We start from the raw sequence: 17769 nt of genomic DNA, 5'->3' as shown, positions 1-17769 counted from the left end.
ATATCTCGTTGTCACCAATAACCGTCTGTTGTTTTGCGTGTGAGTCCAGGTCAGAATGTGCGTCCTCTGAACAAACACGAGTACATCCTGGATGTTGCGACCGAGGCCGAGGTGGTCGACTCCAGCTATAGCTTTTGGTTCAGACGAGTCGTCTGGACTCAACCGCTCAAGTTTGAGAACGAGCTGTGTGTGGCGATGCATTATAACCAGGTACACCAGGTGTGATCACATACACACAGTATAAATGTGGCGTTTATGTGTGTGGGTAAATGTTGTATGTGTGTATTTGTAGATCCTGCCGGACTACCGTAAAGGCCTTCTTAATGTGCTCCCAGACGGGAAAGTGAGCGATCAACAGCTCCACCAGATCTCCAAACTGGCGGCTTTGCAGCACAGAGCCAAAGACATGGTCTTCGTCCCCAGCATGTGAGCAAACAGAAACAAGGGGAAATGGCCGACGTGTTTTCAGTTTACAGAACCCATCGTGGTCTCAAGAGTGTTTTTCATTTGCTTCACCAGTTCTTTCCGTTTGCTCACTCCTCTCCGTGTTGTTTGCCTCAAGATGGAAACACGAGAAATCATAATTAGATTTTTTACCACCCTATTGAAACGTGCAGACAATGAAGATGCACAGAAAGTGAATGAAGACATCTTCACTGCTTTATTCTTGTCGTTTGTGATTAATCCAGAAAAAACTGATGTAACATCCTATATATAATATTCAAATTAAAGAAAATTATAGATTTTATTCTTTAAACAGTTTTGAAATGTGAAGAATACCATCAAATGAAAACATTTTCACTTGATGGTTGCTTGACTTCATGATTTCTTTTTTTTTTTTATCTTTCTCAACTGTTGAATGTTGTTTCTTGCTCTTACTGTAGTTATCATCGTCTCCCCCTCCGCCCACACACTCAGCCAGCCGCAGAGCAGAGGCGACTCACTGAGCCGTTGAAAATCATTGTGACACATGCTGGAAATCACAGAGCGAAGCAGACTTGTGTTTATCTTAGATTCTGTTTCTGCCCCCCCCCCCCCCCTTCCTCCAGACATGAGTTATCCGAGTACATCTCCGCACCTCTGTTCAAGAAGCAGCCGCCCCAGCAGTGGAGTACCATGGTGACGCAGCACATGCAACAAGTGCAGGCCCTGAATCCGCACCAGGCCCGAGCGCAGTTCATGGGTAAGATCTTTGTTTGTGTATCAGTGGAGCTCAAACCTTCTGCCAAAGCCCAACTGTCCCCACATTTAAATTCACAATGTACCCCAACAAAACAACAGCAAACATATAAATCAACCGTCACACCATCAGCAGATTAAAAAAGACCAGACTATGTCCTTCAAGTTACATTAGTATTATTCATAAAGCCACATTCAGTGATTGAACAATGTCATACAGTTAAAAGTAGATTAAGGCTTTATTCTCCTGTTTCCACATTTCAAAGAATGATCTGTGAAGCTGAATTAATCATTGGTTATGTGTCACACTTACAGATATTTCCTCTGTTCACAAGAAGGAATAAAGTGATTTTATTTGTTCTACCATTAAGTTAAGAGATAGATTTTTCTTTTTAATGGTCTAACTACAAACACCAAAGCTCAATAGTTCTTTGAGCTTTCCTCTCCAGTGGCCTCCAAAATGTTGCGTCGGACATTTCCAATAATTAAACTAAACCCTGAATCTTTCATGAGACATTAAATGAACTGGTAATTACACATGTTTTTAATCTTCTTTTCCTTTATGTGGAACACAGACTGTTTAAACACTGTTCCTCCAGCCTCAGGGTTATTTTGAGAAAACTCAAGCAGAGCCCAAAAGCATTATACAACTAATAATTTAATTTAAGTGAAATTGATTTTGCAAAATCTGTGAATTGTCCCTTTAACGAGATCTTTTTGTGTCTGGGCGTGTGCAGGCCTGATCAGTGCGTTCCCCATGTTCGGCTCCTCGTTCTTCTACATCCACAGCAGCAGCTCCACTACCTTCTATGCCCCCTGCATTGTCGCTGTCAATCAACATGGGCTGCACTTCCTGCACAAAAATACCCATGTAAGGACACCCCCAACACACACACACACACACACAAACACTAATATGACTCAGCTCATCGTGACTGAAACCTGAGCCCAGACGTAGTCTCATGTATCTGCAGTCTGAAGTGTCTCACGTGTGGACTCTGTGGTGCAGGAGCTGATGGTAGTGGTCCCCCTGGTGGACGTGCAGTCCAGCCGCACCCAGAGGCCCACTGCTGGAACCAGTTACCCGTATGTCGACCTCACCCTGGGGGACATGAACACACAACGGGTCATTCAGATGCAGCTGGAGCAGGTGATTACGCAAGCAAACACACGGACAAGGACACACTTCAGAGGCAGCGCATGCTGGTAATGATTTTTTTGTGTCGCTGTGGTTCAGTGTCCGTGCTGACACTGGTTGTGTTTGTCCACAGGGTCTGGAGCTGTGTCGAGTCATCGCCATGCAGGTGGAAAACATGATGTTAGTGCGGGAGAAGAGGCTCACCCTACCACCCAGCGAAATCACCATGTTATAACACCGGGCTGAACTGTGCACACACACTTGAAAGCTCACATACACACACACAAACACACATGGAAATGAAACCTGCAAAAATAATCTACCTCTTGACTTCAGGTGTTTGTTTTACAGCTTACTCAGTCACTAAAGTCAGTGCGTAAGTGTTTTGGTTTAATGTATTATATTTACTGCACAGAATTCAGCCTAGATACCAAGAATATGAATATTATTTAATGTTTCTTTTCATAGTTACAACTTGATAATAGTTTTTCCTACTGTGGTTTTCATTTATTTCACATTAAATAGGTTTTTATCTGTATCTTTATTACAGTGTTTTATAACTGATGTTTTTTTTAAATTTTGTATTACTTTTGACTATTACACTTGATGTTGGTGTAAATCATTGTTTTGTTCAACCAATGTTCATATCAACCTGTTTATTTTGTAAAAAGTTTTTAAAGATATATATGTGCACTTCTGTGCTTATTTATTAAAATGATGAAACAGCAATAAAAAAACAAATATTTTATTTCAATCTGTATCAGTTTGAGATTATATAATGAAATGATTTGTATCAATGCTTTGATAAAAACATTTAGGTTCAGAAAAGGCTTTATCGGTTTAAGGCTTAAATGTTCAAGCTCTCCTGCAGAATATTAAATCATTCAAATAAAAACATTAAGCAATTAAGTAATTACATGTTTTCCTTCCATCATGTAGGACAATGTTGAAATTAGAATAGAGCTTGATTTGAAAACCTTTTCATTCTATTTTCTGCTATTATTATTATTATTTACACAAAGAATTAATGAATAGAAGATATGAATATTGGCCCATAAGTATGAACTACTATAATTGATATAGTTATAGATAAATAAGAATCTGGTAAAGGGGTGAGTTTAAATAAATTTGTACTTATCTCACTTCTTGACTTTTTATTATTATTATTATTATTATTATGGGACAGATTTAGCAGCAGTGACGTCATATCCCCCTCACGCTCCTGTAATAAATCCGCGTCCAGGACACATGACGGACACGCCCCCTCGGTGGCAGCTCTCCACGGCGCATGCGCAGATCCCCAGCAGGTTCCACGAGTTTATTTCCAGCGTTTTCTCCCTGGGACTCGGTCTGTGATCCGTCTGTGATGCTGACAACCGACCGAGCTCCAGCCCTGCGTCACGTCTCCTGCCATGTTGCTCCGGGGGGCTCCGCGGACCTGAGGTGGAACGTGTCCGGTGCTCCGAGGTCCGGCGGGGACATGTGAAATGTCTCTGCGGGGTTTGTCGGCTCTTCCAGGCGGCGACTGACACACCGAGCCAGGCTAGCGAGGCTACCTTAGCAAGCTCGGCGGGCTAGCGTTAGCCGCACCGCTGGCTGAGCGTGTCGCGGCCCCGACGCAGCGTTGATCGCATCATCTGTTTGTTTATTAATCTCTCGTTTCTTGTTTGTTGTTGAGCTCCACACCGGTCGGTTGTTGTAGTGTCCACAGGCCGGTGTAGCACGTTAGCCTATGCTACTTGTAAGCGCTGCACGCTCCCTTTAGCCACCGATCCCCCCCTCATCGATACTCGGGCTTGACAGCGGTCACATTCTCCAGGGTCGGTGAACCCGGCACTGACATGCGGCGCTGACACGTCTGTTGGTCGGGAGCACACGCAGCAACACGCCCGTCACAGTGCCTTTTTTCTAGCGTCGTGGCTGACATGGCAGCCGGCGGATTCTCCGACCTGAGGCAGAAGCTCAAGTCCATGCCTCCGCACAGGGACGAGTCCAAAAATAAATACGTGGACGGGACGAGCAACGGCAGCGGGAAGGGGCGGAAGCGCGAGTACCGGGAGTCAGACGGCGACGAGTGCGAGCACGGCGAGGACAGCGCGGAGCTCCGGGAGCAGGAGGCCCGCCGGGTGAGCAGCAGCATCCTGCAGGAGGACGCCTTCACCCCGGAGGAGTGCGCCCTCATCGAGGAGAAGATCGACGAGGTGGTGGCCCAGGGAGAGGCCGGGCTCTACCGGGAACACACCGTGGACAGGGCGCCCCTCCGCAACAAGTACTTCTTCGGGGAGGGCTACACGTACGGGGCCCAGCTGGAGAAGCGTGGCCCGGGCCAGGAGAGGCTGTACCGCAAAGGGGAGGTGGACGACATCCCCGGCTGGGTGGACGAGCTGGTGATCAAGCGGCTGGTGGCCAACGGAGTGATCCCGGAAGGGTTTGTCAACAGTGCGGTGATCAATGATTACCAGCCCGGGGGGTGCATCGTGTCCCACGTGGACCCCCTGCACATCTTCGCCCGGCCCATCGTGTCCGTGTCCTTCTTCAGTGACAGCGCTCTGTGCTTCGGCTGCCGCTTCCAGTTCAAACCCATCCGGGTGTCCGAGCCGGTGTTCGTGCTGCCCGTGAGGAGAGGCAGCGTCACGGTGCTCAGGTGATTCAGGCCGGACTGTCTGTTGGATGTTCGATCCCTGTCGGTTCTGCAGCTGCTGAGGTTGTTGTCTTTGTCACTTAAAAAAAAAGCTTTCTCTCCTCCTCAGTGGCTACGCTGCAGATGACATCACCCATTGCATCCGGCCCCAGGACATCAAAGCGCGGCGTGCTGTCATCATCCTTCGAAAGTGAGTCAGCAAACTTTGACCCCGACAATATGGTAGTTTTATAACATCCAGGTCTAACCCATGTGCCTCCTCCTCCTCCTCCTCCTCCTCCTCCTCCTGCCAGGACCAGAGCCGATGCCCCTCGAGTGGACTGCGACAGCCCTTTAAGTTCGCCCCCTGTAGAGAGACCCGCTCCTCTGAAGGCCAAACGCTCTCATTCTCATCGCAGAGCACGGCCCGATGCTGCACACAGGTATACCCCCCCCCCCCCCCCCCAATACAGACTCTGTTGTACATGGTGGCTACACGATCATGACCATAGGCTGTAAATAAAGATGGACAGCGCACCTCCACTTCCTCCCACTATCCAGTAATATATCAGATATGTACGCTGGTTTCATCTGGAGTCAGATTCTGCACAGTAGTGCTGGGGGGGGGGTGTTTGGGCAAGCTTGACCAATAAATAGTCAGTCTCAGCTGTCAATCATGATAGTTCACCCTGTGTTTATATAATTTAAATACTAATTACAATCAATCTTACTACCTAAAATGACAGAAACCATCTTTGAGGTGTACATCAATGTTTGAGTTTGATCCATGTCCCATCCACTAACATGGAGGAGGTTGGGTTTATGACTTGTACACTTGTCTTTACCTTTGGGGAGCTGTCATGTCCTCCGTCTGTTATCATGACACATGTTATTTTGAAAGTGGTCTGTTGTTGTAGGAGGCAAAGACAGAGAGTGGTAGAAACGGAGGTAAGAACATGAATGAACAGACAGTCACATGGTGGAGAGCCGTGGTCTGACTGGGACTGAGATTCAGCCCTGGACTTAACCACTGGGACCGGCCCTGCAGTTGGAATGGAGTGAGAAGTTAATGGGTTTTCTTTTGCGGTCCAACGATGCGGCAGATTAGTCGTGGCTGGTGGGGGGGTTGTCCCAACAGCCAGTCAGCCAAAAGTGGTCTCAGACTTTTGGACTCCGCTGTGTATTTGTAATCACAAATCACCTCCAGACGGACAAATGTCCTCCGTTCAATACAAGCAAAACAAAACACAGAGACATTATAATACCTCTTTTTAGTTTTTAAACACGGGTAAACCTGTTTAAAAAGTGTTTGCTGTCACAAATGCGCCGGAAACTGAGCTTTCTCATGTCGCTGTCTTGCCTGAGCTGCAATTTGAATGATGCAAATAAAAGAATCACTGTTTGCACGTTGTTCACAAGATGTAAAAAAACAACTCGGGTGTCAGACAGAAGGCAGATGTCAGTTGGTTTATTGACCAGTTGAAAATGGGCTTAACACACATTAGTGTAAAGAACATAAAGGCAAACTAATGCACAATCAGTCCACATCTGTAAAATGATCTAAACATGACTTGACGTCTCTCTCTCTCTCTCTCTTTCCCCCCCCCCCACCAGGCCGAGGGTCCTGGAGATGGATAAAGAGGAGAACAGACACCCGTCATTCTCCCGACAGCGGCGCCGCAGCGGCAGCTCGGAGACCTACTGGCGGCGCGGCCAGGACTCCGACAAACACCGGGAGAGCTCAGGACGCAAAGTCAAAATGAGGCGCCACTGAGCGCCCGTCACTCACACACACGTACACTATTAAAATATTATCGTTTCTTCTGTGTATTTTAGCCTCGTAACTTGATTTGATCAGACATCGTTTTTCTCTTGCTCCAGTTTTAGTCTGGCGCACGGAGCCCAGTCATCGTAGCGTCTGCATTTTGAGTTTGGTTTTGAGTGTATATTTGTTTCCTGGCAGACGAAGCTGCACCTTATAGAACTTCATGTTACCTGCTGCAGCTCGACTCTGTTGTCTAACTGTTCGATTACCTTTAAATCAAACATTTATTTTGTTCCTAATGTGCATAGATACGAAATGGCATGTATTTTTTTGTAACCAAGATGTACAGACCTTAAGAGCTGAAAGGAAGATGCACCTCTGGACTTGTACAAAAGAAAAACCTGGGCTGTGATCTAACTTGTTATAATGTACAAAACATTTGTATAGTCTTTGATGGGGGGAACTTTTATGCAGAATGAAACTTTTTTGTTTGTTTTATGTTTCACCTTCATCTCTAATCCAAACCTTTACTGTGCCATCCCATCTCCTTCCTCTCTGTTAACTTTAGCCTCTGTCACAGTTCAGGTTGCAGTGACTGTCCGGTTTCCTACCAGGCTCTGTGTTTTTATTTGATTCAGCCGTGGTTCCTCTTCCTGAAGGTCACACTATGGGATGTCAACTTAACTGATGCTTAATGGAGTGAGGAAATATACTCAGGCCTTGTTTTACACTTTAGTTTCAGTCTGAGGTTGCAGTTCCTGATATAGTGACAGATGCCATGTTATTGCTAATCTCTATTAAATCTAACTTTTCCTCATTCGAGTTGTAGTGATTTCGGAGCAAAGCCGAAACTTATTACGTCTTGTTTTCTTGGGTTTAAATTCTTGGTTGGTATCTTCAGATGAAACTGTCATAGTTTGGTTTGTTTGCTGTATGCATTTTTTTTCTGCTGAGTCAGCCATATTTCCAGAGGCACTCATTAGCCGACTGGTTAGTCTGGAGTTACACAAGAATAAAAATAACCACAGAGCAGATATTACTTTCTACAAATAGGATGGGCGGCGTTCATGGTTTTCCTGAAGCGCTGCTGGAGTTGTGAACATGTTAGTAAAAAGTTTTAACTTCTCATGAAGAATACTGGAGCTCCTCTGCCAGGGAACGGACACCAAGCCTTGTGGGCAGTGGCAGCACTTACAGTGGTGCAATGAGCTTCAGTGGTTATAAAGATGGTGACGTCTTATTAAAATATGGCTGAAAATAGTTAATTTCTCATCATTAAATCACAATTGTCCTAAAACTATGCTGATTGTTAAATGATCAGCCACTGAAACATCACAGAACTCTTCAATTTGACTGGATTAACATTGACTCTCATGTCATCGATGGAGCCGTTAAGATTCACATATAATTTATATGATCCCGCTTCACGTGATCAGTGTAACTTGTTCATATAGTTCATGTTAGATGTGACATTACTTTGAGGCAGTTTGTAACCTGTTTAAACTGATCAAGCAGTGTCATGATAACTTCTCTGTTCAATGATGCAGCGGCTATATAATCGTGACCATAGACGATATATATGAAGATGGACGACATACTAACGAATCACATTAGTAATCATATTATCACCCTGTTGTTTTTGTGTGTGTTGAGATCTTTGCAATCAAATGTATAAAGGGTTTGTACTTTTTGTCTTCTTTTAAATATTTTCATTTGCACAATCAGAGGCAGCACAGTCTCCAAACTTATTACCGGTAATACATGAGAAATAAAGTTTGCAAATTGTATTAGTTAAATTAAATTTGATATTTTACAATAAACACTGGTAAAGAAAAAGGAGACATTACATCTACTTAAGTTGGACATAATTCTGTTTGGGTCTTGAGTTAAAAAGAAATATAAAACATTAATAGTAGATTTGGCCTTAGCTGTAAGAGACTATCACAACATATCAGGTCATGAATATGTAGGGAGAACAATGTATTGATTTAAAGCAGCAAAACTGTAAGTGCCCCTTCTTGTAATGGTGTTATTGGCAATGCTCTATTTTACAGGGGGTTGGTTTAGTTCCAACTAATCTCCTTAAATGTTTCCTGGAAAGAAACCATTTAATTTAGTCGACATCAGTGATCAGCTGGTGCATTTCCAGTTTTTTCTGCTAAGCTCGCTAAATTTATATTAAGAGGAAAGGGGTGGATCTTACAAACACACAACAATCAAATGTCCCATTAATACCTGATTATTAAATATTTCTCTGGTGTTTAAATGGAGCTGGTTTCTTTTCAGGAATCAATTTTGAAACAGCAACAATCATTTGAATCGCTTGTATTCTAAACGTCAAGGTTCTTTCCAGGAAACTTTTATGAATTTATCATGAATAAATAGAATGAACGTTATAGTAGCAGTTCCCGGGATGGCTGCTGGGGGCGCTAGTGCGCTTTAACGTTGAGTGCAAGCCACTAATTATTATTAAGAAGAGGAAGAGGAAGAGCAGCTGATAGCTACCTGAGTTATATTTAAACCGATGAGCGACAGTTACGTTGCGTTTTATCGATGATAACGAATTGAAAAAGACGCATTTTAACAAACTGATGTTTCGGATTCAGGCGGTTTCATTCCTCTCCTCACTGAGTGGTGAGTACTTCTAACCAGCACACACAGCTAATGCGGCTAACTGGCTAGCTTCACTAACTAGCTAGGTTAGCTGCTAACAGGAACTGGCAGCTGTTCGTCTCTTCTTCGTGTTTGGAATACTTCAGATTAGATTTCTGTCTTTTGGATGAATGCGCACACGTGTCGGTGTGTTTAACTGGGACGTCTTACTGGGCCGATCTGGGAGCCTGAGTGGAAAAACACTGGATGGAGGAGGCGTTAGCATCACAAGGAGGAAAGAAGTCAGCAGCTGAAAGTTCAAACTGAATCTGTGAAGCTGATACATGTGGGACATCCAGTCAGGAGGAAGACGTGTTTTTATATAAGATGAACTCTCCTCTAACTCACCCCAGCTGACAATCCACTCATGATCTACTCACCACTAAGGTGGGGGGGGGGTGAAGAGTCCACAAAACACTTCTGTAGTCTAAGGGGTGAACAGTGTTACAGCCAAATCCAAAACTATTGAAGTAAGCAGTGACCAATTCTTCAAACGTATAAAACAATGGAAAAACAACATTACAAGCCTCCAATCTGCTCCTGTGGTGTCGTCCAAGTGTCCACAAGCCAACACATTCAAATTTAAGAGCAGTTAACATAGTGTTAATGAAGCAGTTTCAAGTCCAATTAAATGTCGGGGCTTACAGACACTTGGACAACACCACAGGAGCAGTATGGACTGGAGGCATATTATGTTGTCTTTCTATAGTTTTATACGTTAGACAGTCAGTCACCATTTACTTCTTGTATTGGGTTTGGCTGCAACACTGTCTACACCTGCAACTCAAAGTGTTTTGCGGACTCAAACATCCCCCCCCCCCCCCCCCCCCATCGGCACAGTAGTGAAAAAGTGCATTTTCATTTAATATCCCAGAAGGAGAAGTCCCATTTGTCTTTCTTTGCAGTTTCCTTACATAACAACTCACTGTTGTTGTCTCGCAGAGCTGCTACCTTCAGTGAGGACAGAGAAGTGCTGCAGCGAGCTAACTTAATTATTGATTAACTTCTATTATCATTATTATCATTGTATTATGTAGATAAGTTGTCTGTCCCCTCATTGACAGTAACAAACTGGGGGGGGGGGGGGGGGGGCGGTATGCTCCTAACACTTGGGCTGGGCGATGAAACAATATGGATAATTATTGTAATATATATATTGATATAATGCTTATGAATTGTGCAGGCACTGTGCAGAGGATTATAACACATAAAGGATTTACTTCAGATTCCTACTCAAGAAGAGTTAAAGACCACAACCTCACTCAGGAGTCTTTCAAATCAAAAGACTTTTATAGTGATAATTATCTATATCATTTGATGTTTGATGATGAAATCTTTTTCACCATGTTATCCAGCCTTAACAAATACTTCACATTTGTTTCAGCTTGTTGTATTTTAAGTTGGCATTGTACAATTTAAACACCATTTTGGAAATGCTGCCATGTTTCCTCACCATTGTAGGGAATTAAAACAACAATCAGTATAATGGTCATCAGCCTTATTGACTGATTTTATCTGCTGCTCCATTTTCTACAATCAGCTCAACCCTTGTTGGATAACATGTGTCCACATGAGTGGTGTCCATTGAGCTTTCCCTCACCCTCATATACGTTCCTTACACTGGATCCTTCCACAGTTTGTAATGTAACTAATGAGGCTGGTAGAAATGGCGAAAAATTATATCCTAAAATATATAAAGTGTTCATATCAGTCGCAATTATGTGTTATACCTCACTGTTGGTACAATGCATAAAGATTATATAGATATTAAACTTTTGTTGTATTGCTATCGATGAAAATTATGATTTGATACTATTTTATTGGCCAGCCCTTGTACATTAAATAGAAAGTGGCCTCTGCTCCGGTGGTGAACGTGCCACCTGCGTACTGTACGTGCTGCAGACGTTAGTTGTGTTGTAACTACACGAGGAAGGTTGTCGTGAATCTGACCCGGCCTGTGTGACTCAGGCATGTGTTGGGTCTATAAATAGTGTGTTGCCATTCTGGGGACCCTGTTGCTCTGACGAGAGGACAGAGAGAGAGAGGACATGCAGTCTGTTGAAGTGGTTATTCCTGGCGCTCAGGTCCCAGGAGCTGAAACGTTATGAGCTTCACACACGTGTTCAGTGTTCAGCAAAATAAAAGAACCAGGGTAAATCATACATACTCCATTCATACTGCATGGGTCTGCTCATGGAGTTCACTGTTGTCGATTCTGATCAAACTAGAATGTTTCCCCTAAAGTTAGGAACAAAGTTGCGGAGACATATTGCCTTATCACCGGCCATCTGCTCAGACAGGTGTCCGTTCTAACTATAGGCCTTTGCAACCACGGACATTTTGATTCGGCCTCTGAAAAAAAACTCCAAACTGTGATTAATAACGTTAACAATGGGCTGTGTTCCATGTGGCTGAGTCAGAAACACTGGAACAGAAGCTATAACCATCGGTAATGCCATTAATTACACCTGTGGTTTTTAATCCTGCTGTACAGTCAGTGTATCTGCTTAAAGAGGAACCACATATTCAACTGGAACTTCTCCAACACGCAGCCAAGAGAAACATTCCAACAGCCACCCTTTTGTTTAATCAGAGGAATGCATGTCTAATCATCCTGTGAGCTTCTTGTTTGCAAAAACAAGATTTATAATATGACCCCAGATGCACCCTGGGTAAAGCCATTGAAAACACTGCAGTTTAGTGGGCGGTTTCCCAGAACTGCAGCTTGTTGACGGAGTCATGAATGGTGGGAAAAATTGTTCTCACCATCAAGTTCAAGTCAAATTTATTTATCTCCTTAATCTAATAATCTCCCCATAGATGTTCAGTTGAGTCTAGAGTTGGTGGAAATGAAGCAAATTAAAATTTCCTTCACTTTTATCAAACTATTCAGTGATTCCTTGTTCCGACTATAAAGGAATTTGTATATCTTTGACTTATTTATCCAAATATGTCCTTGAATTTTTACCTGTATGTTAATATGTTAATATTCTGCTGGTGAGAAAATGTAATATTTAAAATCGTCTCGTGGTTTACTCTGCCATGATACTAGAGATACAGAATGCAGCAGGTAGACTTTATGTCACCTCCACCTGACTGTCGTGTCTCCTGTTATTTCTACTCGCCTCAATTTATGCATTCTCTCTTTCCAAGGGTAACCACAAAGAAAGGAAGCAATGAACTTCCAGGGGAGTCGGAGGCGAGGAGAGGATGGGATTGGCATGGTGATTGACTTCCTGCTGTCCAATGCTCGGCTGGTTCTGGGAATTGGGGGAGCTGCCGTGCTGGGAATCGCTACACTGGCAGTGAAACGGGTGAGTGTCTCTCAGGTTGTCAGGAGCACGTCTGGGTCGTTCATATTCTTACGTCTTGGGAATACGGAAAAAAATCATATGTATTTTGGACAAGACTTGAATCATTGCATAATTCAGACTCAGGAGAAAGTTATTTTTCTTTATTTTCCCTTGTCATGTGCTTACTGTTCCTGCTTAAATATAATCAATCAATATTATATGGTATATGTATATTTATAAATTTGTTTTCCTCCATAGCGCTTTACTTTAATAAGGATAAACATATTATCCTCTGCCTCTGACTAGTTACACAGCAGCTCTGTGCCACTCACTTTAGGTGAAGAAAGATGATATGACTCATAAGTGAAGCCAAAGCATCTTGATTGCCCCCTGGTGGCTGGCTGCAGCATAGCTCATAAACCCCACCTCCTCCATGTTAGTCAAATCAGTTTTTTATCAAAAATGTTTTCTTTAATTTTTATGTAGTTCTTATTACGCTGATGTTTATTCAAGTATTCATTTATCAAAGAAGTTTGGTTTTAATTATTAATTTGATGCTTGAATAATAATGTAAAACCTCATGATTGACAGCTGAGACTGACTCATGATTAGACCCTGTGATATAAGTCTTATCAGCTCACATCACTGAAAGCAGCAAAACGCTGACATGAACTTGTAGATTTCTATATGTTCTTAGATAAACTGCTGCCTGGCCTCAGAAAATACAACGCATCAGAATGTTGTCAGCAGTTTGTAATATATGCAAAAAAAACTTGCTCAGTCTGAAGTTCCATGAGGCTGAAGTTATCTGTCTGTGTGCACTGTGCTCTGTATTAGTGCAGGGCATTATCACTGCGCTGTCATGCACGACTGCGTGATTGTGACGATGTGTGTTTGTTTGTGTTCAGCTGATAGAGCGCGCAGGCCGCGCCACCGATGATGAGAAGGTGGAGCAGAAGTTGGCTGAGAGCTGGGAGGAGCTGAGCTCGGCTTCACCCGAGATGATCAGGAAGGGCATCGAGGGCGTGGTGAAGAAACATGTTACCAAGGCAGTGAGACAACAGAAAGGTATTAACAGTAGGAAGACTCAAATAAGACATCCCAAATACTAAACTTCACATTTCATTATTCTAATCTTCCTCGTAAACCCTCTGATGTGACTTGACAGCTGCTCTAACCTTTCTCCAACTCAGATGACCTGAACCAGCAGCCTCAGCTGTCCAAACCTGAGTCCAAGTCCAAGCGGCTCCAGCTGTGTGTCCTCACTCTGCAGGTACTCCTGACATTTCAGCTCCGAGCTCTTGAAGAGACACATTATGCATTCAGTCCCAACAGCTGCTCTAACAGCCCTGCTCAGTGTTGGCTCATTCATTTATTCATGTGTAACATGTTTTTTAAAGCGCAGTGCTTAGGGGATGCACATTGTTATTCACTGCTTCGGCTGCACTGAGTCCCTAGAGCCCTGAATCATCAAAATACGATGTGAGTGTGTGCACTGACTATATGGAAGAAGTCAAACAAGCATGAAACGGCTTTGTGTTCGTGGGCAGAACATCCACACAAGCAGAGCCACAGTCGTTCTATAACAGCAACATGAAATCATATGCTCACTAAATGGTAGTAGAGCGGCTGCAAATGCATAACTGGACATAACAGGGTAATTGAAACAATGTGATTTGCCTTTGAATAAAGCTAGAGCAGATGATCTTTTACGAGCTGCTGAACATCACAGTTTCCTATTTGGCATCTCTGGAACTTACGACTCAGTGAAGAATAGTTGAAACAAAGCAGTATATTAGATTGTTCTTGGCAAAAAGCTTTGGTGTGAATGATTTGCTTCTGTACAGACAGACAGTCAAGATTGTCCCAGTGTCTGATTTGTTCTGTCATGTTCTGAATCATTGATTAACCGTGTGTAGGAGCGTCTGCAGCAGTACTATCAGACGAGGGCAGCGCTCACTCCACATGAGGTCCAGAGAGCCCAGGCTCTGGCTCTGGACATCTGCACGGAGATCCAAGGCTTCCTGCACAGCCGTCACCCCGACATGCCGCTGGGGGAAATGAGGCTCGGCGGTTCTCTGGTGGACGACCTTCAGGTACAAACATGGACACGCTCAAAAATGTGCTGCTGATTTTCACTTTAAGCTTTGCACCTCAGGGATGGTGAGATGTAAAACGACTGCCAGCTGAGTTTGTTTCTCTGTGTGTGTGTTTTAGGTGGTCACTGCAGACCATGTGTGTCTGCTCATGCCTCTGCAGCTGGAACCCTCTCTGTGGCGGCTCATCCCGGGGGAGGAGACTCTGATCACACACCCTCTGCACTGGATGGTCCGCCGGGTTAATCTGGAATATTTCCCAAGAGGACGGAGCTACTGGGACAGGTGATTAATACTTTTAACATTAACATAGAATCAAATCAATATTTTTAAAATGACAGAGATGAATCCACGAGATTTCATCAAACTCTGGAGTACGCTGGTAAAGGCATGAAGCAGAAACATCATTGGAAAATGAGTATTTTCTCTAAAAGCATTCTCTCCCCTTGTCTTGTAGGCACCTGGTGGGTGGCTACCTGTCTGCAGAAGCTGTTGGGAACATGTTGAGTAAAGCTGTCCTGGAAACTATAAACTGGCCGTCAATCAGCAGCGTGATGTACTGTCTCATCAGACCAGTACCGGGAGGATCGGACCCGAGACTGGAGATTCGGTGAGTGTGTTGGAAATTAGCCACAGTTGACTTAAAGTACCTTTGCTTTAAATCTGAAAAGTCATCAGCAAGGAGGCAAAGTATCACTGGTAAGAATCTGTAGGTGGTGATGAGTAACAACCTTCCCATTGTCTCTAATGGTCTGCAGCCAATTCTTTGAATGCGCTGAATATACAGGATGTTAAAAGTTATTCCTTGTTTTCCTTCATGTTGATTGTTCAGAGTGATAATAAACAATTTGCCACAGTTACAGAGGCATAGATGTAGAAAATCCATGTTTGTGTCTTGTAATTTTCACCTTTCAAATAAACCTTTCTGCTTTAATCCTTTAGGCTTCGTGATGACGAGGGAGTAGAGACCAGTGATCCACCTTTGTTCATCTCCATGTTGCCTCTGCTGAGGCAGGAGGACGTTGTCCTGACTGCCCAGCCCGAGCTCACCTCTCCCTGGGTCAACGCCTGGCACCTGTCGCTCTACCCGTGGGAAACTCAGCGTCTGGCACAACTCGACGCCGCAGACGACGGCCGCCGCAGACACACACTCAAGATCCTGAAGGCGGTGTGCAGACTGAACCCGGCCCTGCGACCGCTCCCAGCTGCCCCGCTGGCCAATCTCATCCTGCACCTCAGTGACGGTGAAAGCGACTGGAGCGAGTCCAGCCTGCATGTGAGATTCCAGCAGTGCATCACAGAGCTGATTGGCTACCTTGAGCAAGGGGCGTTACACAGCTACTTCAAACCAGCTGTCAATCTGCTGAGCGGCTTGTCAGAGGACCAGGTGGACCAGATGGGCTTCATGCTCTACTGCGCCGTGTCAGAGCCTGAAATCCTGCTCATATGACCGAGCTGCACACACACAACACTTTACTTGACACACAGACGTCGGGAAGTTAATCTTTCCTCATCCTTGACGTTTGGTTCAAGGCAAAGACATTTTATTCCCACTGCGATCTCGGCTTGTGGAGCTTCCTCATCCGGTGTTATTGGAAGGGAAGAGGGAACAGTTGCAATAAGAAAATGGCAGGTACCATGGACTGACCGGACGAGAGGCAATAAGGAGGCTGCAGATGTGAAAGGGTTAATCAAGGAAAGGAAATGTGCCAAGGAAAGGAGCTGAGGAAGTGTTTATCAAATGTTACCAGAATGGGTCTCAGTAGAACGCACACCTCCGTCAAGGCCCAACACTCACCTCAGATTTAATCCAGCCACACACAGTCATTCATAGAACTCAGTCAGATGTGGTACTAACATCCATCCTGAGTGATCCACCACACAATGAACCAAACATATTATTACACTCCTCAGTGTCCATGCGTTGATTTGTTTGAAGCCACAGCATCAACACTTCCTTCCCTTAAATTGGTCAAATCTGCCTTAAAGGTTTAGTGTGTAAGATTTAGGTGAAAGGGATCTAATGGTAGAAATGGAATATATAAAAAAAAAACTAGTCATGTTTTCTCTGGTTGTTTTCTTTACTCTAGAATGAGTCCTTTTATATTTAAACAGTTTATATTTAAAGCAGGAGCGGGTCCTCTCTACGGAGGCCGCCATGTTTTTTTACAGTCATACAAACTATCACGTTTTGATTTTTCATGACAACTGAAGGTTTCCACAGGTTCTCCTGTTTGGAAGGGGAGGGTGAGGTGAGGGGTAATCAGATGCTATGTTCACTTCAACACTAGATGTCACTGAGTTCTACACACTGAGCCTTTAAAGCTGCAGGAGATCCATTCAGAATTCAACAAATGTCTGGACCCATGCCAAAATTTACCGGGGTTCTTTCTTGGGCCTTGTCCCATCCTTCTACCAAGTTTCATGGAAATACGTTCTGTATTTTTTTATGAATACTCCTGACAAACCAATGCCTGGTGGCTTTGTGGTGTGTGTCAATGTGAACACAAACACCCACACATATACAGTAGCTAGGCCTTTGTCATTATTCTTCACAAGGAGTAAGAGGTGGTCAACATGGCCACATACAGCTCAGTACTTTAACAGCTTGGGGGGGAGGACAGTTGGTTTAACTCTGCCTCTCGTTCATGGCGCTCGCTCTGCTTCGTTTTCCTGAATCTCCTTTAATAGATTATAACTATGCAGAGAAAGAATGAGCTGCTGAAATCCATCAGGTGTGGCTGCACTTATTTAACTATTCAGAGTTGGGCTTATCTAACTCCAGCGTGTATATTTTCATACTTGAGATTGAAGTGTGCAGTATTTTTGGCTTGTTTAATGTCTGCCAATAATGTTTGGGTGAATTAACCCTTTAACTTATGATTAAAGATGCCTAATGATTTTAAGCCATTGCTTTTAAAGACAGAATGAAAGTGTTGGGGGGGGGGGTCGTTTGTGTTTTCTTCATTGTGGATGTAAGAGAGATTTTCTGTGATTTGAAACTGAAAATAAAAAACAAAACCACT

General features: G+C 43.9%; 3 protein-coding genes across 3 annotated transcripts in view; all 3 read left to right on the top strand.

Moving 5' to 3' along the window:
* The window catches only part of myo15ab (myosin XVAb), a 40926-nt gene extending 37720 nt beyond the window's left edge, over positions 1 to 3206 (top strand). Inside the window, exons 68-73 of the mRNA XM_062387390.1 lie at positions 50 to 210; positions 293 to 426; positions 1050 to 1183; positions 1917 to 2050; positions 2189 to 2329; positions 2451 to 3206. Of these exons, the coding sequence (XP_062243374.1) occupies positions 50 to 210; positions 293 to 426; positions 1050 to 1183; positions 1917 to 2050; positions 2189 to 2329; positions 2451 to 2552 (806 nt within the window). The 3' untranslated portion in view covers positions 2553 to 3206. The remainder of the gene's footprint in view (positions 1 to 49; positions 211 to 292; positions 427 to 1049; positions 1184 to 1916; positions 2051 to 2188; positions 2330 to 2450) is intronic.
* Positions 3207 to 3593: 387 nt separating this feature from the next.
* alkbh5 (alkB homolog 5, RNA demethylase) lies at positions 3594 to 8392 on the top strand. The gene is made up of 4 exons (XM_062388655.1): positions 3594 to 4961; positions 5068 to 5148; positions 5252 to 5380; positions 6552 to 8392. The coding sequence occupies exons 1-4, from the start codon at positions 4243 to 4245 to the stop codon at positions 6709 to 6711; spliced, it is 1089 nt and encodes a 362-aa protein (XP_062244639.1). The 5' UTR covers positions 3594 to 4242; the 3' UTR covers positions 6712 to 8392.
* A 794-nt stretch (positions 8393 to 9186) lies between these two features.
* mief2 (mitochondrial elongation factor 2) lies at positions 9187 to 17769 on the top strand. The gene is made up of 8 exons (XM_062387697.1): positions 9187 to 9336; positions 12508 to 12668; positions 13556 to 13715; positions 13841 to 13920; positions 14567 to 14743; positions 14865 to 15028; positions 15201 to 15353; positions 15686 to 17769. The coding sequence occupies exons 2-8, from the start codon at positions 12531 to 12533 to the stop codon at positions 16191 to 16193; spliced, it is 1380 nt and encodes a 459-aa protein (XP_062243681.1). The 5' UTR covers positions 9187 to 9336; positions 12508 to 12530; the 3' UTR covers positions 16194 to 17769.

Source organism: Platichthys flesus, chromosome 5 (assembly GCF_949316205.1).
Source record: "Platichthys flesus chromosome 5, fPlaFle2.1, whole genome shotgun sequence".
In the NCBI taxonomy this organism is placed as follows: domain Eukaryota; kingdom Metazoa; phylum Chordata; class Actinopteri; order Pleuronectiformes; family Pleuronectidae; genus Platichthys; species Platichthys flesus.
This window is presented reverse-complemented; position numbering and strand designations above follow the sequence as displayed.